The sequence below is a fragment of the Sus scrofa genome, chromosome 15, assembly GCF_000003025.6.
Source record: "Sus scrofa isolate TJ Tabasco breed Duroc chromosome 15, Sscrofa11.1, whole genome shotgun sequence".
Classification (NCBI taxonomy): domain Eukaryota; kingdom Metazoa; phylum Chordata; class Mammalia; order Artiodactyla; family Suidae; genus Sus; species Sus scrofa.
This window is the reverse complement of record NC_010457.5, coordinates 10,912,518-10,936,689: the sequence shown is the minus strand read 5'-3', so window position 1 is coordinate 10,936,689 and position 24,172 is coordinate 10,912,518. Positions and strand designations below refer to the sequence as shown.

Genomic DNA, 24,172 nt, shown 5'->3' with positions numbered 1-24,172 from the left:
GTTGTAATAACAAGAATAATCACCCCATATGATAGTGTCCAGCACATAGAAAGCACTCAATAAATGAAAGCTGTTTATTAGCGGTATACATGTTTAGATACCTTTTAAGTTAAAATCCTATTTATTTTTTTTTTGGGGGGGGCGTACCCAAGGAATATGGATATTCCCAGGCTAGGGGTTGAATCAGAGCTGTAGCCACTGGCCTACACCACAGCCACAGCAATGCCAGATCCAAGTCATGTCTGCGACCTATGCCACAGTTCACAGCAGTGGTGGATCCTTAACCCACTCAGCGAGGCCAGGGATCAAACCTACATCCTCATGGATGCTAGTCAGCTTAGTTTCTATTGAGCCATGACGGGAACTCATAAAACAGTATTTCTAAAATTTGCAGTTATCTCTCAGATAATCCCTACAACAAATACTTCTAAGGTAATTTAATAATGATAAATTCTCAGATTGTGAATTTTATTTGTAATATAGTATTTTATCAATTGTACAGGCACATCAAAATAAGAAATTTTTTTCTAGGAAAGCCAATAAAAAATATGTTTCAGGAGTTCCCGTTATGGTGTAGCGGAAACAAATCTGACTAGAAACCATGAGGGTGTGGGTTCAATCCATGGCCTCACTCAGTGGGTTAAGAATCCAGCGTTGCCAGGAGCTGTGGTATAGGTCACAGATGCGGCTTGGATCTGGCATTGCTGTGGCTCTGTTGTAGGCCAGCAGCAACAGCTCCAATTGAACCCCTAGCCTGGGAACCTCCATATGCCTCACGAGTGGCTCTATAAAGACAAAAAAGAAAAAAAAAATGCTTCAGCCTGGGACAAAATGTTTGCAACCCACATATCCATCAAAAGACTAGTATCAGGAAAAATATTCTCAAAACTCAAGAGTTTAAAAAAATCAATAATGGAAAAATAAATGAACAGAATTCTCACAGAAGATAAACATGGCAAATAAGCACATGAAAAAGATGTTCAAAACCATAGAAAAATGCAAATTAAAATGACAATATCAAAACACTTAAAGAATGACTACAATAAAACTAGTGACAACAAAAATGCTGGTAAGAATTGCAGGAAAAAACTATGTAATTGACACACTGCTTGTAGAAGTATAAAACGGTACAGTCATTCTGAAAAACAATTGGGTAGTTTCTTATAAAACTGAGCATATTACTACTATAGGTCCCACCAATTGCACTACTGGGAATTTATCCCAGAAAAATGAAAACTTATGTTCACACAAAAACTTGTTCAGGAATGTTTATAACAGTTTCATTTGTGGTAGTCAAAAACTGGAATCATCCCATTTCCTTCAAGAGGAGAGTAGTTAAGTAAACTATGGTATATACACACTATGACATACCACTCGGCTTTAAAAAGGATAAAAAATTAATACATGCAAAAATTTTGATGACTTTCCAAGGATACAGACTGAGTGAAAAAAGTCAATCCAAAAGGTTACTTACTGTGCAATTCCATTTATATAACATTTTAAAATGACAGGAATCCCCTGGTGGCTCTCTGTGTTAAGGATCTGGCATGTCACTGCTGCAGCATGGCTTCAATTCCTGGATTGGGAACTTCTGCATGCTGTGAGTGTGGCCAAAAATAAATGAATAAATAAAAATTTAAAAAATAAAATGATGAAATTTTAGAAATGGAAGACAGTATTGTGAGGAGAGAGGAAGGAGGTGATAGGCAGAAGGGAGTAGGCATGGTTATCAAAAGGCATCAAGAAAGGAGTTCCCCTGTGGGCCAGCAGCTTAAGAAGCCAACCTCATTTCAGTGTTTCAGGTCATTGAGTCATTACTGTGGTGTGGGTTCGATCCCTGGCCCAGAAGCTTTCATATGCCAAGGGTGCAGCCAAACAAACAAAGAAAAACCAGGAAGGATTTTTGTAATGTTGTGATGTTGTGATAGTGGAATATTCAGTACTTATGTTTTTTTTCCACTTATTCAGTATCTTGTCTGTGGTATTGGATGTAACATCCTAAAAGTTTGATACAGTTGTATAGATCTAAGTATATTAACACATGCAAATTAATACTAGTAAAATGTAATGTGAATAAGACTGGTGGATTGTAATAAGGTCATTATCTGGGTTGTGATATTTTGCTATAGTTTTACATAATATTCCAGTTGGGGAAAATTAGATTAAATATACATGGAACCTCTCTGTATTGCTTTTTTAAAACCGCATGTGAGCCTAAAATTATCTCAAAATTTTCAATTAATAAAATTAACAAAAAATGAGTATTCAGGGAATCAGAATATGGCAAACCAAAACATACCACTTTAGTTCAGAGATTATTTTGAGTTGGAGATGATTAAGAAAGTAAAGACATCAAAAATAAAAGCTCTCTCCCCTCCCTTTTTGCTAATAGCAGGCTTAGTTTCTTAATTACTACAGACATGTCTAGACTCTTACTAGCTCAGAAATGGTACTAGGAAGAAGCTACATTAAAAAAAAATTGCTAAAATATCCCCTATATCTTTCCTTAGTTTTCCTCGGGTCGTTACCTTCTTGAAGTTTGCCAATAGCATTGAGAACTTTGTCTAGATACTCATGTTGCAACAGAACAAAGGGTGGGAAAAAAAATGTAATTGTAATGTATACATGTAAGGATAACCTGACCCCCTTGCTGTACAGTGGGAAAATAAAAAAAAATATAAAATAAAATAAAATAAAAGTCTAAAATCTTTTTCCTTTAGCTTTTCATTCCTCTAAAAATTTATTGTTCTTTGATTAGATGCTGCATAAGCACAAGTTCTACCACTTCTTTGAGTTACTCATCAGGGAGTTTCTCTCACATGTATATGAGCTAAATGAGTTAATAAACTCTGTTTTCCTCTTGTTAATTTGTCTTTTGTTAGTCTAATTTCCATGGCCCTAGTCAGAGAACCTAGGAAAGCAGAGGAAAGAGTTTTTTTTTTTTTTTTTTTGGCTTGTTTTCGTATTCCTTCCAGGGCAAGTATCTATACTGTCCTTATCTTGAATTCATTTTGACTATTCCTTGAAATCATCCTCTCTATTCACCCTGCTTTAAGAAGTCACGGATGACATACAGAGGTACAGAACTAATTCAATGAGTTCCTTGTTGCTGACTGTTATCAAGTTAAGGTTTCAACATCTCTTCCATCTTTCCTCACATAAATCATCTTACCTGGGACAATTTACTCTATGTTCTGAGCTCTTGATAACTGTCAAAAATTATGTGCCAATACATGCAAAAATGGAGGAAAACCAGAGTTAGTTGCAGGTTATTTCTTAAGAAGTGTTTTGTTCTAAAAGATCATTTTAAAAGCTTTAATACCTATAGCTGTATAATTTGCTGAAACTATATTTTATAGCTTGATAGGTAAACTAGAGCAAAATATATGTAAAAGCACTGAATTGTGTCATTTGAATATTTTAAAATTATAGTTCCTGTCAACATAACCCCAAATATTCCCTTATGTTAGATTTTATTTTCTCTAGATACTCAGAATGATTCAGTTTTTTAGACATAGAATGTTTTTGCACCTTTTATGCCTTTTTTTTCCCTTTTCTACTAACAGTAAGGAAAGCCTCTTCTCCTTAAAAACAAGAGAATGTTTTCTTCAAGGACCAGTTAAAATTTCAAAATATCACCAATTTGGTGAAAATCATTCCTTTTTTTTTTTTTTTTTTGGTCTTTTTAGGGCCGCACCCACAGCATATGTAGGTTCCCAGGCTAGGGGTGGAATCGGAGCTACAGCTGCTGGCCACAGCCACAGCAATGCCAGATCTGAGCCATGTTTGCAACCTACACCATAGCTCATGGCAACACCAAATCCTTAACTCACTGAGTACGGCCAGGGATCTCACCTGCAACCTCATGGTTCCTAGTTAGTTTTGTTTCTGCTGCGTGACGATGGGAATTCCCTACTTTTTCTTTCTCAGAAAGAATTAGTCGTTTCCTCTATTTTTAATGTTCACTTATATTATCTTTATGGTGTCTGGAAATAGTACTCATGAAAATTATTGGGTTTTGTTGCTTAATTCTACTAAAGATCTCATCAAATGGTTTATAATTTCTGTCTTTTTCCTTCACTGGACTATGATCTTCTTATAATGGGTCCCAGGTGTTATTTTTGAGTCTGACATCCAGTATACACTTCATAACCTTTTTTAAATAAGCTTTTTAAAAAATATTTCATAACATATGAAAGAATGAGTAAATGATCAGACTAAAAAAAGTAATAAATTTAAATTATTTGCGTATGTATAAATATGTAATTTAATTAAAAAAATTTTTTTGGTCTTTTTTGCCTTTTTCAGGGCCACTCCCACGGCATATGGAGGTTCCTAGGCTAGGGGTCTAATTGGAGCTGTAGCCGCTGGCCTATGCCAGAACCACAGCAACGCGGGATCCGATCCGCGTCTGCAACCTACACCTCAGCTCACAGCAACGCCGGCTCCTTAACCCACTGAGCAAGGCTAGGGTTCGAACCTGCATCCTCATGGTTCCTAGTCGGATTCGTTAACCACTGAGCCACAAGAACGCCCTATAAATATGCAATTTTAAAATCAGTTTGTTAATTCCCCTTGCCTTTTTGGTAATATATTCTTATTATTTCTCTTGGGGTTCATAGTCTTATATGTTGGTTGAGCTTCATATATAATAAAAGTGATTGTCCTGGTGTTCCTGTTTTGGCACCACGGGATTGGCAGTGTCTTGGGAGCAATGGGACACAGGTTTGATCCCTGGCCTGGCAAAGTGGGTTAAGAATCCAGTGTTGCCACAGCTGTAGCTTAGGTCACAGCTATGGCTCGAATCTGACCCCTGACCCAGGAACTCCATGTGCCATGGGGTGGCCAAAAATAGAGAAAAAAAAAAGTGATTGTACTGAGTAACAAGTATATAGAAATAATATAACTGCATTATATCAAGCAAGGAAACATATCTAGAAATTTGTTTTAACCTTATTTTTTAAAAGTCCTTGAGTTCTTCTGATATGGTAAAAGTGTTTATGAATGTTATCCATAAATAGATTTAAAAATCCATATTATACACCATAGAGGTTGGAATAATAAGTAATAAAAAGAATGGTAAGTTTCAAGGAGGTATACTTGAAGATTGAGTAAACAAATGACTTTTGGTTAGGATTACATCTAAATGAAGAGAAAATATCAAGAAAATAAAATATATACTACCCTAGATTCTTAAGAATAAGCCAATAAGGGTAATGCTGACTGACAAGCCAGGATGCTTCATATGAGGCTTAAGGGATAAAATTCATAATTCATAAACATTTTAAACACAGAAATGGCTTGAAGTAGTAAATTAAAATCCCCTGTTTTGTGAACTGCTCTGAACATTTAATGTGTTCAAGACTGAGCAATAAATCTTAATTGAAAATATTTAGTACAACAATGGATAACGGGAATGTTGATTTGCATTTAACAGAAACAAAGTTATTCAGACCAAACTGCCTGAAGGCTGCAATTACTTGGTCTTCAGTGATACACACTCATAAAATGACAGGTTGGTGTTTTGATAAGATTACAATGCACTTCTCTTTCAAGTTTGTCACACATATGCATTTAACAGCAAGCAAGTAAAGGAAATCCAGTGAATTAAAATATAAAAACAATACCACAAACCAGAAAGCCTAGTGTATCAGTGAGGTTACCGTTTAAAACATGCATTTAAAGGTTCAGAAATAATTAATTGTGAGGCACAATTGGTACAGAGATGAAATTGGTTCTTGCATATCCCTGGCTGCTTAGAAAAGCTGACTGCACTGTCCTAATTGGCTCCACATTTCTCAGGCATACATAAGCCCTAGATTTTTCTTTCCCACTTTCCATGCTTGAAAGAGTCCTGGTTTTATTCCCTGATCTTTGCTTGAGGTCAGATAATTACTATATGAAATCAGCCTCTCGGGGCATAACATAATGGTTAAGATTTAAAATGGCTTTGGAAGTAGATAAACTTGGTTTGAAATCCCAACTCTACCAGTCATCACTGGCAACAACTCACTTCTTTCAACAAGCCACAGTTTCTAAATTTATAAAGGAAGAATAAGAAAAGAAAGCCTTCCAGAAATGATTACTAGGAGGTGATTAATGAAAAACATTTTATAAGAGCTTGACATATTCTAAGTCCTTAACAAGTAGTTGCTATAATTATGTAATTTTTGTTGCCAAAGTGATGATTCTACATCATCAGCATCCATCCCAGTCTATGAGATGCACACACAAAGATGTAACTTCATAGTGAGAACACAGGTTTCATAAAGGCTGACAGAAAAGGACTGTTTTGAATTGATACTTCCCAGCCTCACCAGATAGAATATTGTGTTTTCCCTTTACATTCTGTACATTTTTTCTGAATAGTTTTCTATATATTTTTCCAAAATAATTTATAATCTAACAATCAATATGCATAAAGAGAAAAATCAACTGTACAGTAGCTCCTCCTTTCCTAATCACCTAATTTTCTTCATGGAAATGGTTTAGGCAATGCAGGGGTTTAAGTCAGATATTACCCAGACAGACACATCATGAAAAAGAAACTACAGTAATTTCAAATACCAGTGAAATCCAATAAATAAATAACACAGTCATAAATATTCCTATGTATATAAGTATTTCATAGGAATAACAGTGACCTAACTAACAAAAACAGGTCTGTACTTATTTTTTCACACATTCATATGTTCATTTATAGTACTAAAACCTCCCTTTTACAAATCATCTCAGGGGAATAGTTCTAAAAGAATCTTGTAAAGTGGAATTACAATGACATGAATTTTTGATAGCATTTCAAAGACTCTTCCATTATCAACTGTTTCCTTATGAGACTTAACCTTGATGCTACACTAAATAGCAGTTTAAATTTATATCTAAACACACCATTTTTTTTGTCTACTTATTTTCATCACAGCTCTAAATTGTCCATTAAGAGGGGAAGACAATAACGGAAAAAAAAAAAAAAGAGAGAGAGATAACATGGTACTCTGAATTATTTCAGTAAATTGTATAAATTAATTTAAACATAGGTTTCCAAATATATTTTAAGAAAATGGTTCAAGCACCTACAATGAAAATATTATAAATTAAACAGTTACTATACACCTACAGTTTTTAATCTATTTTAATCAGTACCTATAATACTCTTGAAACCAACATCAAATTAACTGTTCCTATTCCTCATAAAGAATTTAAAGTGACTGTAATATAGATAGGACTTTCCCACTATAAAGTTACTCACCAGTATATTTTTCATAGCTTACAAATAGGAGCCTTTCTACCCTATTGGGCTAGATCAAAATTTGCACTTGATAAGGTTGGAATGAATAATGGTTATGTCCAATAGAATTTGGTTTTATATTTATATTCTGTGCTAAAAAACAATGGTCAGTAGGAGAATAAATTGACCAATCGTATTTTCGCTTGTTCTTCCTTTTTATGAGAAATATCTGAGGCACTAATGAGAGCTGATGGGGTTCAAAACAGGCTGACCCCCAAAATTCTATGTTGACATGTTGATTATTTTGAATTAAAGTTATTTAAGAAATAGCTGGTAAAAGAAAAATAAGTGACAAATCTTTATTTTCCTGAAAGCAGGGGCCAATTCTCCCCTGGGAAGTTATCTTCCCTGTACCAAGAGGATAGAGGGCATTTTTAGACCCAGAGACAGGAAATTCAAGGCCAAGAAAACTGTATAAATAAACTTTGATACTTCATTAGTTTGCTAATGCAGGCCTAGACCCCTTTGTTTTGTCAAATCTTCACAAATAATTGTTTCTTTGCCCGAAAGGTATAAAAGCTACCTGCTATGGTCAATTCTTTGGGTATCATTCTTATGGGCCCCTATTTGTACAGAGTTAATTTTTTTTCCTATTAATCAGCCTTCTGTCCATTTAAATACAGACATATCTCATTTTACTATTCCTTGACTTGTTGCACTTTGCAGATACTGTGTTTTTTGCAAATTAAAGGTTTGTGGCAACTCTGAATTAAACAAATGTATCAATACTATTTTTTCCAAAAGATTTGCCCACTGTGTGTCTCTGTGTCACATTTTGGTAATTCTAACCAAATTTGATAACACTTCATTATTTGCTATGGTGATCTGTGATCAGTGGTCTTTGCCAATATGACTATGATTCATTGAAAGCTTGATGATGGTTGGTATATTTTATCATACCTTTAAAATTAAGGTATGTACACTTTTTTTAAGACATTGTGGTCACACATTTCCTAGACCACAGTATGGCATAAACATAACTTACATGTGCTGGGAAACCAAAAAAATTGTTTGACTATCTTTATTGTGTAATTTGCTTTATTTCAGTGGTCTGGAACTGAAGCTGCAATATCTTTGAGGTATGTCTGTATTAGACCAACCAAAAGAACGTAGAAAGGTATAGGAAAAACTTTTCTTCCCCTACAGAGCCAAATGGCCATAGGATTAGACAGGAAAGTGAAGAGAAACAGCAAGAGGAAAACATTTACATGTGGAGAACACAGACCATCTCTGCGATGCAACACAGTATTGTAGAGACCATCAGTTTTAGCACCTTGTTAACATGACTAGTAACCAGAAACAGAAAGTTACTGGGAAGAACTTGTAAGCAATACCTATCCGTGAACCACATCAAGAACTACTAGAGCAAGATGAGGAGGGACCAGTTGTCTATTTACCTTGGGGGAAGACCTGAGAGTAGAACCCAGTACTTCAAACTTCTTTGCCTCTACCATCAGCATTGAGATAAACCAGCATTAAATATTTGGTCATTTCGGAGGCTCACTTGGTTACCTATTTTCCTTTGCTAGATGTCTATGGATTTTTTTCAATATTTATTCTTCTCTGAACTCACTTATACCTACCAAATATTCCAGATAATCAAATCATTCAAATTCCAGCCTACTGGAATACACCTTCTACTACTACTCCTGACAGATTCTATTATTAAAGGCCAGATGTTCTTTTCATAAGTTTTACTCATTTAATCCTCATGAGAACTTTATACAGTAGACATTTTGCCTTGACTATGCAGATGAGGAAAACAAGTACCACCAAGCTAAAGATAATTTGTTCAGGGTCATTGAGCTAAATTCACTTAGTGACGTCTAAAATGGTTTAGGTTCTTGTGCCCTTAAAGGAAGAAGACAATGTCAAATATTTATTAACAGACTGAATATAAAATCTGGTACTCAACAAAAATCTGTTTATTGAATAAATGAATGTATGACTCACAAGTCATACCATTAATGCTGATTTAAGATATAGTCTGTAATCAGGTTCTGTGTTATATCTAGTGAAATAATATATCTTGCACAAATTAAAACTTAACAATATCATTTTGAATTTATTTTAAAGTAATTTTCAAATAACAATAAGCAATGTGAAGTAGATATTTAATTTTTGTTATTGAACACTGACTCATGATCCACACAGAGTTAAAAATATTTGGAGTGCAACATCTGAGGCGCCAACTATAATAGTAATAGTAAATGGCAACATGAATTCTTTTTCTCAGAAACTTTCTTTATGTAAGCTGTTAGCTTCCTTCTTTAATTTATTTGGAGTAGGAAAATGGAAATTTAGTATTAAAGAAGATAAGGTTTTTCCCATTATAAAAACAAGCATATAAATTAACATTTTGGTGTAACCTATGGCTACCACATTATAATGTAAGGACTTTATTTGTTCATACTATTTCAATCATACTCACTTTTCCACATTAAATATTCTGAACAACTCCAGATAAGCACCAACTGAATTGCTTTTGTTCAAATTAAGTCCTTTGTATGGGTTCTAATCTTGTAGAGTCCCTTGTTTCTTTTGTTCTATCATCTACACAGAAGTATTAACATTTCAATTTGCTTTTAATTTCTAACACTACCTTGAATTGCAATTGTGTATCAAATCTTAGAGAGTCCAAAGAAAAGAGTTTTAACAGGATCATTTTACATCTGAGCTTTATCCTATAGACTACATAAAAATATTTATTAATTGCAAACTTATGAATACTACACTTTTATTGAATCATCATTATTAAAAGTGAGATACTTCAAGTACATATACTTCCACATTTCTAAAACTAAGAAAAAAATGTTGGAAAGCTTCATGGTGTATTGACTTTACTCCAAGAATTAAAAATGTACTGTATTCAATTCAAAGCCAAATTATCATTTTCTTTGTACATTCCCTCAAAATTTAAGTTTGTTATGGATATTTTAAAAGATACTTGGAAATGACAGATAGGCATTATGATAATCCATGCCTCTCAAAGAAATACAAGAAAATATAAGGAAAGAGTGATTACAGTTTAACGAGCATATTATAATGTACAGATATCTATGTGTAAATATGTAACATTATCTTCTAAAAGAATCTTTGTGATTTTCAAAGATGTTTTATGGGAATGAGTAAAAGCTCTCTTTTAGCACCATGGAATTTTATCTGATGATTTACAATGATTAACAAAGGTAGAATAACAAACTAAATAAAGATCCTGCAGAGTAAATGAAAACTGCTGAAAACTAAATAATAAATACTTAAACTCAACTCATGAAACTATTATAATGCCACAATAGTGATAATCAGAGGAAGCCTCAGTATGTCATATTGCCCCTATAGCAAGGGGTATATCAGATGGTTACCAGTGAGAATAAGATATTTATTAATCACATTACGTTTTAATCTACTTTGGTACAAAAAATACTGCAAAAATAATCTTATAGAAAAAAACAACACCACAAAATATCTCCTTTTCCAGAAAAACAATGTTTTATCCCTATCCCAATAGATCAAATGGATTCAATAAGATTGATAAATTCCTGACTTAATTTATATTATGAATCTGTAATATTTCCTCTCAGGTTCTAAATCCAAGATTCATTGTACAAGCACAGATATGTCATATAGTGATTAACTATTAAAAAAAAAAAAAACTTACCAACTGGTTCCTTTTGGTTCTGAAAGAGAATCTTGCTGTTGCTGCCATCCATGTTTGCCATGTTAATTGTGTTTCCATCTGTCCAGTAGAGTTTCCTTAATTCAAAAGAGATGAGTTTACAGATATTAGCTATAGATCTACTTGTTGACTAATAGCATGCATTGAAGAACTAAGTTAATGTTAAATTCTGGCTCAGGATAAATTTTTTTAGGAAGGCCCTCAAACTGTTGAGCCACTTGACTTGGAAGAAACTGTCACACTTGCTTTTTCCTGTCTTTGAAGGACAATTATATCACTTCTTTTTTGCCCCCTACATTCACAACTGAATACTTAACTATGATAAGAGTAAATAATTTCCATTTAAAGTCATTCGTCAGGATTGAAGCCTCTTGGCTTGGGAAAGTCAGGTACCATAAAAAGTAACAAAGTCATTTCAATCATTCCCAATGAAAGAACTCAGGAGAAAGAATTTCCTTTAGCCCCAAACAAGTACATGATGGGCACATGATGAGTAGCCAAAAGATGGGAGAATTGGATCTACTTAGCAGTGACCATACTATTAATGTACAGTAAATTTATTATTAGTAACTGGTATTTGACAGTTCTTCTGTGTAGAATCTATGATATGATACGAATCCATAAAACAAAAACAGACTCACAGATACAGAGAACAGACTTGTGGTTGCCAAGGAGAGGAAGGTGGGGAGAGAAGGATTGGGAATTTGGGATTAGCAGAGGCAAACTAGTATGTATGGGATGGATAAACAACAAGGTCCTACTGTATAGCACAGGGAACTATATACAATATCCCTTGATAAACCCTAATGGAAACAAATATAGAAAAGAATATCTATCTGAATAATTGAATCACTTTTCTGTACAGTAAAAATTAACACAATATTGTAAATCAATCATACTTCAAAAAATATTAAAAGGAAACTGGTATTTAAAGTGAAATCAACAATTGTTCCAAGCATCTTTTTTTTTTTTTTAATTTGAACTGTCACTCTTTAGAAACATAATTAATAAGGTCTTACAATAATGTATAAAAATCTGATTTTATGTAGAAAACAGAAATCTCTTACCAGGGACCTCTTACAATTTCCATATTTACATTTGTTATTTTGGCTGTATAGATTATATATATGCATGTGTCCTCTGAATTAAAGTGTTTATATGGGTTTCCCATTGTGGCTCAGTGGTAACAAACCCAACTAGTATCCATGAGGATGAGGGTTCAATCCCGGGACTTGCTCAGTGGGTTAAAGATCCAGCACTGCTGTGGCTATGGTGTAGGCCAGCAGCTCCAGCTCTGATTCAACCCCTAGCCTGAGAACTAGCCTATGCACTAGTGCTGCTCTATAAAAGAAAACAAACAAAAAAATGAAGTGTCTATATAAAATCAGAGCAGAAGTGTATAAAATCTTTGAAAACTTAAAAAGATAATCATACTTTACCCCCTGACTGGGTGAGCTGCAAGACACTGGGGCTTATCGATTCCATGGATAATTGAGGTTTTCAAGGAGCCATCTAGCCGTGCCACGTTAATTTGCGTTTCATCAAACTCTGAGCTGATCCAGTATAAATTACGTGAGACCCAGTCCACTGCTAACCCTCTGATACTTTGAATATCTGTAAAAGAGGAGAGAGAAAATTACAAGGAGTGAAGTTTCTCATTCTTTTGGCTTTCCAACTAAGTTATTTTCTGTCTGAGGGAAAATTTAATTTACACTTTGTTAGCTAAAAGTGTACAAGATTGTAATCTCATTCCCTTATCAGCCCTTCTTAAGGCATGAATAATCATTAATGCTTTACTGATGAGCCATTTGAAAACCTGAAGTAACAATTAGCATCGAAATTACACTAACAGTCAATGATTCATTATAAACACTTAGGAGCAGGCTCAGGCAGCAGTCCTACGGGCCAAGGTGACCAAAATTCAAATTAGAGTAATAGCATCTCTAGTTGGTAGCACATCTTTCTAGTTAGGAGAAAGTACTTGTGGGCCCTCAACAAATGGGCCATTTTATGTTTTAAGTGCCAATTTGTTACTGAAATGAAATAAAACAATTCAACTTTCCTAAAAGAATTACAGAGTTGAACATCTTTAAAATGGATAATTAACAGAAATTGACTGAGATATGAGCAAAGAAACTAAAACGCTTTTAACATTCCTCCAACGTGGATTCTACAGAAATTACTGAGATCCAATTATGTTTCGATTCATTACAGCCAATATGAATATTTGGGTTGCTATTACTTGATTATTCAATTAGGCATCTTTTAAAAAAATGATGGATTTAGGCTTAAATATAATTGCACATTTTAATTAAAGAAACAAAATGAAAGTGTTAAAACTAATGGATACTAGGAGATCTTTTTTTAACATATGAACAGATAAAGCAGGCCAGTTTAGTTCCCCATCCATGGCATTTGATAACTCTAACTTGGTTTTGCCTTTATTTTATACAGTTTTAATATTTTCTAGGATGCTGTACCTTTTAGGGTTCTCTGGACCCCTATTACTCAAATTTACAAGATACTTGGAGACTTAAAATGGAGATTCTGATTCAGTCAGTCTGGAGAAGGCCCTGAGTTACTGCAAGTTCTAACTTGCTCCCAATTTGCTATAGCCACAGCTCCTGAGCCACGGTTCCAATACAAATGCTTCTAGAAACCCAGAGCAGCTGCTACTGAGCTTGTCTAATTGCTACATCTTCCCTTTTTGTCATTTTCAAAATGATGCCACACAGCTAGATTTTCAGAAGGTGAAAACTCTGGGTTATTAAAACTTGCCAGCTGGTTCAGAAGAACAAGGTAAGGGAGGCCTGGCAGTTCTAGGTCAGCTGTAAAGTGCAGTGTTGGAACAGTAGGCTCAACTCAAGTTTATATCCTCAACTTTTGACAAAGCCAATTTTCTGTCCAATATCTTTCTATTATTTCTAAATAGCGTTTAATCACAGTGCCCTTAAAAGATATTTCCCATGTTTCAATTTCTTCTCTAAGCAACATCCTTCTCACTCTGCAAGTTACCTTTCATCATTAATTTCTGGTAAATTGGCAGATTTTGAATGTGAACTTAATCTCAACCCAACACTTGACATTTTTCTTTATTCTTAGTTATTCTCATCCAGTTCCCTCTTTTCTTGAGATAAAAAGAGTAATACAACACCTCTGTAAAGCTAAACCTGCATGTCTGATATTAATTTCCTCACCCAGGATATTTATTCCTCCTCCTTCACCCTCTGGACTTAATTGGTGGCTGAGAAACAGTAATGAGAAGATTTAGCTTCATGTTCTAGGTTGGGTGCCTATTTTTTGTCTTTATCAAGGCACTTAAATTTCAGCCTTTTTTTTCATTGGGAAAATGAATCTAATTATAGATAATTCATAGGACTGTTTTGAATATTAGATGGTGTTTGTTTATGCAGCTTAATGCAGGGTTGAGGGATATTTTGTCAATCCAAGAACTTAACACTTTGTGCAATTTACCATGAATTGCTTGTTATTGGCAAAAATAAAATGTTTTTATTTCCTCTAAAATACATATTATCCAAAGTTTGTTTTTCAGCTGTCTCTCCTGCTCAAAATCCTTTTACTTATTTCCAACTGATTCTAATTATATGGCCTTGAGAATACATTGTACTCAAATTGGAAAGCACAGTCAAATGTAAGTAAGCTCTTAGTATCTGTTTAGTTCTTGTCAGTTCTATGGTCATGCTCTCTGAAATCTATTTAGATTTTTAATATTGCATAACATATAGTCTTTTTTTCTCTTTCAAGCAATTGATTTATTTGCTGCCAGATTATTTTTCTTACTAGAGAGCTCTGGATCATGACCTTTGATGGTCCCAAGGTATCCAGTTGCTTCCATCTGCTCAGAAAGTGATGTTTAAATTCCTCAGTCTGGCTTTCTATATAATCTGAATATAACTACCTTTCCAAACTTATTTCTCACTCTTTTTAGCCAATTATCTTACACTCCAGTCATATGGGTATTTTCCGATTCCAGACTTGTCCTGAGCTTCAAATCTTTATGGAATTATCTGGATCTAGTACCTTATCACATCTTCACTTTCCTAAATCTCATTCAACACAGGGCAGCAGACAGGCAACATCACTCTTCAACCACAAAAACCTAATCAACTCTCCTCTAATCAATCAATGGTCCAGCCACAAATATTTTCTCTATCTGCCCAACTCAACAGGACTGTATTTGGTGAATCTATTTCTATCTAATGTGATAATTATTTAGAACATATTGCTACTTCCACATATACTTCTTGAAGATGGGTTCCTTGATGGTTTATCTTTATAGATACTCTCCCCAGATGTATACAACATGGCCTTCAAAATAAATACTTTTGGTGTACTGATGAATAATGCATGGTATGTACAATCTACAATTTTAAACATATGTGAGATGAGCTAAAATTATCAGATGTAAGATTCTCAAGTGTATTTTCAGGAGTATATATCTAAACATATACTCAGGCAATCTCAATTCTCATTCTCTATCCTTACCCTTTTACTGTCTACTAGTTTGGAGTTATCAGTTATTTTTTAAGGTCTAAAAAAGTTATATCATTTTGATCACCTTTAATGGCAAAGTCTAATATTTTTGAGTGTCCTGGTAAATTCACCATAAAGGGGTGTGGGGGAGAGAATAAAAATCACATGTTGAATGATTTTTTTTCTTTTTTTGTTAAAAAAAATACTGAAATAATGAATTCTGACTCTTAACTCTTGTTTTCAAGAAAGTCAGGCCGAGAGCTCCAAGCAAGTTGCTCAGAAAGTTCAAGGGACGCTCATTTCTTGAAGTAAGACAGATTAGATATTCAGAAAAGTCTTTCTTTGCTACAAAACTCTCTGATACATGATAAATTATAACTTTTAGATTTATTGTTGAGATCATAAGACAGTAAAATTCTAAGCGATAACCCATGATTATATCTTAAAAGCATAATGGAAGACAAATAGGAATACAGAGGTTGGCGTAACCACAGTAACAAAAACTTGTAATGAAAATTTAGAGATTCCTGGATTATTAGTGGCTCAGTGCAAGAGGATCCAGTCCTTAAATTCACAAAAAGTAGCAGAGCTAAATAGGCGCAATCTCAGATATCAGAAAGGTCTACCTTCTCAGATGACTGGGGAAAAAAATCTGCCTCCTTAAAAAGGAGATTAATTTTTAAAATAAATACAAAACATTTTTTGTCCCTTTTCGGGGTATGAAAAAAAAATGAAGCATATGTCTAGAAATGGGTAAGAGATTACTAGTTTATAAACAAGGTATTAATTGGTTGAGTAGGGGAGAAATCAAACTAAATAATTCCTGATTTATAGTGACGCCACTTCCCTGCAGCAGAAGCAAGTTCAAATCCTCTGTGAAAGCAAAGAATTTTCTCAATCCAGGCCCTCATCCATTTCCATATATTGAGTTCATTCTCATTATAGATCAGAACAAAAAATCAAAGCACACACAAATAAATGACATAAGAACAAGAATAAAGAGAAAAATAAACAGTTTAAATCTCCAAAGCTTACATGTTTTTAAATTATTATGTGTAAGATAAAGAACAATGAATGGAATATTTTAAAGGAAAAATATGCTTTGAAATAATAAACATGGTGCAATCACTTATTCTTAAAAATCTTCCTGGACTATATAAATGGGAAGCAAAAATAACTTAAAAATATTATAAAACAGTGATTTCACTAGGTGAATTGAGCAGCATGTTAGACACAGTTGTACTGGAAAACTATAAGACAAATAGAAGCAAGTTAGCCAGAGATAGCACAGATAAATAAAAAGATTAGGTGAGTTAGAGGTTAGAATGATTAATCTAGCACGTCACGTCAGAGTTTCCAAAGGAAGGAACAGGGAGACTAGGTTCAAAAAAACGACCAGAGATAATAGTGGAGGGTTTTTTATTCCCCAGGCTGATGAGACATGACCCAGTAGGAGGTGCAACACACTCTAGGTGGTTAAATAAAAATATTTTCATGAGGAAAAAGAAGCCGTTAAAAGCATTTAGAGAGAAAAGACACATCCTGCAAAGAAAAATGACAATTAGACAAAATGGAGATTCTCCATAGTGATAAAATATGTGAAAAGACAATGAAATAATATTTGGAAGGGGTTGAGAGGAAATAACGCTAAGCTTGGAATTTGTATGCAACATTATCTTTTAAACTACATCTCAACAACAACAAAAAATTGGATCTGAAAAGGGCAAGGGACCCAATAGCCATGTCTCCAAAGCAGTATAGAAATGGCCAACAAGGACATGGTAATGCAACTAATCATTAGTGCAGCTCATAACCACAAATAGATACCACCTCATACCCGTTAGAATGACTACTGTAGAAAATAAGCAAATAAATAAAAATAGAAACTTACAAATATTAACAAGAATATGGAGAAATTTGAACACTTCTGCATTGTTGGCGGGAATGTAAAATGGTACAGCCTTTGTGGGAAACAGTATGACAGTTCCTCAAAAAATTAAAAATAGAATTACCATATGATCCAGCCATTCCACCTCTGAAACCAGGGTCTCAAAGAGATATTTGAACGCCGATGTTCATAGCAGCATTATTCACAAGAGACCAAAAGTAAAATAACACTTAAGTCCATTGACTGACAAACATATAAAGAAACTGTAATACATACATATGATGAAGTATTATTATTCAACCTTAAAAGAAAGAAAGGAAAATTCCTTTTTTTTTTTTGGCCAAGCCCATGGCATGTGGAAGTTCCAGGGTGAGGAATCAAACCCATGCCACAGCAGCAACATGAGTCATGGTAATGACAATGCCAGATCCTTAACCCACTAAGCCACCAGGGAACTCCAAAAAGAAAGGGAATTCTGACATGCTACAATATGGATGAACCTTGAAGACATCATGCTAAGTGAAATAAGCCATTCACAAAAAGATAAATACTATATGATTCCTCTTATATCAGGAACCTCAATAGTTAAATTCAGACACAGAAATGGAATAGCGGCTTCCAGGAGATGAGGGGAAGGGGGATAGGGAGTTGTTGCTTAATGAGTATAGTTTTACTCTGCAAGATGGAAAGAGTTCTGGAGATTGATTACACAATGTACCTAACGCTACTGAACTGTACACTTAAGAAAGGTCAAGATGATAGAATTTTATGTTAGGTGTATGTTACTAAAACTTTAAAAAATATTTTTCAAAAAAAGACTAAATATATTTTCAGATATTATATCAGATTATCGCTAACAGATTCTAACTCAACTGAAGGAACATTAAAGGCTATCATTCAGAGAGAGGAAAATTTATTACAGATAGAAGGTCTTAGATGACAGAGGGATGGAAGTAAGCATATAAATTGGTTAACGTCCTGGTAATCTAAATGAAAAAGGACCTGGTTGTCAAACCTCTGCTTGTGAGATTCATCCTTTTTTTTCCTCCTATGACATGGACCTACTCATCCCAGCATCTTGGGGGTAGACACAAAGACTTCTGCCTAAAATCAGGTATGACCTCAAAGGGCAGATATGGTTATATCCAGTCATTTGAGGCGGGTTTCTGGGTAATTATGTCACTGTTTTTAAAAGCAAAGTTATAAAAAGAAAATTGGCAAGGGAACATTCTAAATATTAAATATGCCATTTGTTACATTTATGAAAAACTCTGATAATGTACGTGTGTGTATATATACATGAATACGTTACTCTATATAACACATGGTATACAAAGTAATAAAATGTCCATAAATCCATGATCCAGTTTAAGGAATACAACACTACAAATACTTAAGGAGACTTCTGTGCTCACTCGCACTAATTTTATGACTCTCCAACTCTGAACAATTTAAAGTTTTTATCACCTTTAACACATATGTGAGTATCCCAAATCTATTTTTTTTTCTAGAGAATATAGGGGCAAAATTATAACTTCTTTGACTAATCTCTGTATTACTTAATGTCCTAAACCTATAATTATTTCTATCTTGGAGAAACAACTTTGTTGATTTGGGGAAAAGTCTGAAAAAAGCCTCCTTCATATATTTTCATCTGGATCAATGTCTCTGATATCTTTACAATTATTTGCTCAATTTCACATTTCATTCATCAAGTTCAATTGCTTTGACATCTAACCTCGGTATCTGTCACCTTTTTATACCCCCATTTATTATAATTAATTTTTATTTATTTTTTAAATTATTATTTATTTATTTATTTTTTGGTCTTTTTTGCCATTTCTTGGGCCGCTCCCGGGGCATATGGAGGTTCCCAGGCTAGGGGTCAAATCGGAGCTGTAGCCGCCGGCCTACGCCAGAGCCACAGCAACGCGGGATCTGAGCCACGTCTGCAACCTATACCACAGCTCAGGGCAACGCCGGATCATTAACCCACTGAACAAGGCCAGAGATCTAACCTGTAACCTCATGGTTCCTAGTCGGATTCATTAACCACTGAGCCACGACAGGAACTCCACCCTAATTTTTTTGTTTTGTTTTGTTTTGTTTTGCTTTTTAGGGCTGCACTCATGGCATATGGAGGTTGCCAGGCTAGGGGTCTAATCAGAGCTGCAGCTACTGGCCTACGCCATAGCCACAGCAATGCCCGATCTGAGCCGTGTCTGCGACCTACATCACAGCTCATAGCAATACTAGATCCTTAACCCACTGAGCGAGGCCAGGGATTGAACCCACAACCTCATGGATTCTAGTTGAATTCATTTCTGCTGAGCCACGACGGGAACTCCCTCTAACTTTCTAATTGTATCCTTTCATATAGTTTCTCACTTCTCCTAACTAACATTCAGATTTACACCTGATTTATCTTTTAAAGGAGTCTGAATGATCTATACCAATCTATAAAAGTCTTCAGTGGTTTTCCATTGTCTTGAGGGGAAAAAAAAAATACAAAACAGCTCCTCTGGTATAAGCCCCTCTGTGATCTGCCATCACTTTAACCTTTTATCTTACTCTTCTTCAAGGTCTATCTACCCTTCAATACTTGTTCCCCTTTATACATGTGTGTCCAGGCCTTTGTGCCTACTGAGAGCTCAATCTAGATTAATCTTGCTAACATTTCTCCTTAAAGCCTCATTTGCCCCCTCCTAAGTGAGAACCTTAGTAATCCCATGCAAGAACTCAGTACTCCTTATGCTAATTTTCTGTGAAGTAGCTTATAAACTCCTATTTCATTGAGCCTTGTACTTGAGTTAGGTGTTTACATTTCACTGTTTCATCAGCTATGAAGCTTCTAGCAATTACAGACTATCATACTTAAATAATTGCAATCTCCCTACCCACTCAATGTCCCCAATATAGAATCCAGAATATGACATGAAAAAAAAAATAGAATAAACTAAAATAGTATTTCTATCCTTCTACCTGAAAGATAGATGATATATACAGAAGTATTGCTCATTTAGCAGCCTTTGATATAAATACATAGTTCTCAGTGGAATGACATTTATATGTATCATTTTTGCCTTTCTTTACTTTTATCTTTTTTTTTTTTTTTTTTAATCACAGATGTTGACATTCTGCCACCAAAAGGCTTCCTGGGTGAAAATGAACACTGGAAGTTCTATTCAGAAATAGGCAAAACAACAGATGTTCCCTATCTAAACTTTCACTTTAATTCAAGGCCTATTTCCAAAATTTAGATCTCACTGTTATTACTGACCTGTTTTTAGTTCTTTCATTCTCTCTGGACAATTTTCAGTTTTTATTTTCTAAGCATTTTTCTTAGTGGGTAAAATTAAATATGGTTCTCGCAAAATAGAGGGAATGAATGAATCTTTAGTACTTACAAAATAATTGTTGGCAGAATGGATAACAATTTAAAATAATAATGGAAATCTACTCTGAAACAGGTCCAATTAGATTCAAAGTATCATTGAGAATTAAATTTTATATAGTGGCAAGCTCTGCATTTAAAATGGTTTATATTCTTGTAGTTTAAAAAAAGTATGTATACTCATAATAATTTCCTACCATGTTAAGAAAGTGTTCTTTATAGAAAGGAACAGATAAACTTTTAGTTCATACTCACCTTTGCTATATTCACTTTATCTTTTGCTTAACTCAACCTAATAGTCTAGTTCACTCTGGAAGCAGATTTTTTTTTTTTTTTTTTTTTTTTTTAATGGTCACACCTGAGGCACATGGAAGTTCCCTGGTCAGGGGATTGAATCTAAGCTGCAGCTCTGCCACAGATGCAGCAACACCAAATCCTTTAACACACAGCATCTATTATTCCATGATAATAGATCACTTTAGCACTAAAAAGCAATTGTATTTGCCTAAATTGTGTTCTTAATTTTCCAAAGATGAACAATTTATATCTTGCCCTAAAATAATCAGAAAAAAACAGAAGTCTTTTCTAATAAAAAATGAGGTTCTATTGCTGGAGGCCAGGGATTTCATAAAGTTGCCAACATACCTCTAAAAGATTTTCCTTATATTTCAGAATAATCAATGAAATTTATGGTGAGGGGGTGAAATGACCACTGTCCTTTACCCAAGTGCTGCTAGATGAATTCTGTAGGGTGAGGTGAGTTTATATTTAGTGAGGCTGGGAAGGGATGTTACTCACAAACCATGTGGTTTTAGTAAAGCTTCTGCTTGTCACCTTGCTGCGGTTCCTTATTTATAAATGAAAGAGACACTTAGGGAAAAAGAGCATAGCTTTGGAGACAAAAGGCCTTAGATATAACAAATCTCTGCTATTTCCTAGCATGGCAAACAAGAAGAAAACATTTCCTCATATTTAAAAGCAGAATGTGATACCTCTAAGCATTGTATGAGGAATAAATGATAGATTAAAACAATGATAGACACAAGAGTGAAAACTCAACTGTATTTCTCCTGGCTTATATTAAGAGCTTTAAAGTATATTGATGTCTTTTTTCCTTACTCTGTTAATCATAAGCAATACTTTAGGGTTGGTGGGGAGGGGGCTCTTTTGTCCAATAAGGTTGAACTCTGGGCAGTATATGAGTACTCAGGAGGGGCCACTGCGCTTGTGAGAGGGATTATGCTAAAAGAACAACACCCAGCCTCTTGGGATGAAGGGCCAAGTCCTTCTACTGTAAGGTAATAAATATTCCAGGAGCTCTAAACATAGAGGCCTAAGTGCAAATTTGTCTCTATCATTTCGTCACTTTGGTTCTGAAGGAGAGTTTTAGCCTCTGTGAACTTAAGTTTTTTGACTTGCAGAATACAAATAATTCCTAATAGGTTTTCAAAGATCAAATGAGATAATGGTATTTGTTACAATAATGACAGCTAGTACTATACCACATGTCCTAAAAATAAATTTGAGAGCAGGAATAACTGAAAACTACTTGGACCAAATAATGACTCAATTATAAGAATTAATTACCACCAGAGAGCAGGACTACAGGCTACTAGCAAGAACATTTGCCATGAATTGTTACAGTCATTTATTTTTTCTTGGAATAAAATTAGCTTTTGCTTACTGTGAAAGATATATATATATATATATTATTTATATTTATATTATAAATTATTAAGGTATACAATGAATATGCCTCCAGTCATTAATATTCATCCTTTAATGAAATGTACCTGCTACCACTCATTATAAGAGATAGCTCATGTGGGTAAAACACATTAAGAACAGCTTAGTATTTCAATATATGGAGAATGACAAGGAAGACAAACCATTTCTAATCCCCTTCAAGAAGCCTCAGTGTTTTCCTCTGAAAGTGGAAAGAAAACCGTGGGAACTGGTTGGGGCAACGGGTATATTTGGGGCCTTATTTTTGAGGTTGGATTCACCTTAGACTTGGGCGAAGGAAGATAAAGAAAGGAAGAGTCTCTCAAGAAAAGATCCAGTAGATAGAGGACTGTAAAGTACAAAAAATACAGAGACCAATGGTGTAAGAAGAGAAGGGCCAGAGTCACTTACAAAGAATTTAAATGATGAAAGGATAAAATAAAGTACAACTACTGGCAGGATTTGAGATATTTTGGTAAGTTTAGCAGCCAAACTGCCAAAAGTTCATTACAAGTTTTTCTTTAAATGGTAATACATTAATGGAATTAAATAAAAAGTTATGAGGAGTTCCCTGTGCCACAGCAGCTTAAGGATTCAGCATTATCATTGCATCGGCTTGTGCTGCTGCTGTGGCATAGGTTTGAACCCTGGCCCAGGAACTTCTACCTGCCATGGGTGAAGACCCCCCCAAAAAAAACAATGGGAAGACATTAATAAAATTAAAGATATTAGTGGAAAGTTCCTAACAAGTTTTTGCTCTGGAAGAAAGGAATAAACAACATCACTTGTGGGGTAGCTAGAAACCAAGAAGTTGTCCTTGACAATGCCCATTCCTCAACCTTCATATCCAATTAAGTTATTTCATATTTTCACTCTTTGTTATCTCAATAATCTTTCCACATTTCACTCTCTCTTTTGTTTCCACTCTAGTCCAGGCTTCTATCACCTGTTACTAAAACCATTATAGCAGTCTTGTCTCCCAGAGTCCACTGCTTATCCACCCCCACCCCAGACCTCTTCAATTCTCTACTAAACATAATAGCTAGGGTGAGCTTTTCCAAAGGCAAAGTTAATCAATGTTGTTAGAGTCTCCTTAAAACTTTTCCTTGGTTTCCATTATTTTCAGTATTAGCATAGAAATCAATAACATATCCTATAAGGCTAGCATGGTTTGTTCTATTTTTTTAGCTCCATCAGCTTGTATAGCATCCTCTCATTCTATGCTTCATACTGGTCAGTCTTTACTGGCCCTCCTTCAATTTCTAATCATGTCGAAAATATTCCAATAATGGTCTAAATGACTGAAGTAATAATTATTGATCTTAATAAGCACATGTATTATTATAAGTGAAAAAAATACCACTGCTCAATTTTTTTGGTGAATAAATGTAAATAGAGTCTGCTAAATGGAAGTAAGTCTTTGTGATTTTCTAAAAGATAAACTCTCCAAATTACTACTATTTACCAATTTATAATTAAACAGAATTGTCTTCCAATTTTTTTGAGGTGGAACATCTTTTACCTTATACAATTCACAGAGCCTTTGGAAAGTATTTCATATTCATGATAAAGTATGTGAACAGTTTTCTATTAGATTTTGATGAATTTCTTGGGAGAAAGCCACCTAACTGACTGTCAGTCTTAGCAATCACCTTATGTCCTTTAACTGTTCTCTCAAGGTTTTTCATGATCATTAACCAGACATTCATT

General features: G+C 34.5%; 1 protein-coding gene across 1 annotated transcript in view; it reads right to left on the bottom strand.

The window, feature by feature from the left end:
* LRP1B (LDL receptor related protein 1B) overlaps window positions 1-24,172 on the bottom strand; it is a 1,887,165-nt gene that overhangs the window by 563,280 nt on the left and 1,299,713 nt on the right. Inside the window, 2 exon segments of the mRNA XM_021076285.1 lie at window positions 10,944-11,038; window positions 12,401-12,575. Of these exon segments, the coding sequence (XP_020931944.1) occupies window positions 10,944-11,038; window positions 12,401-12,575 (270 nt within the window).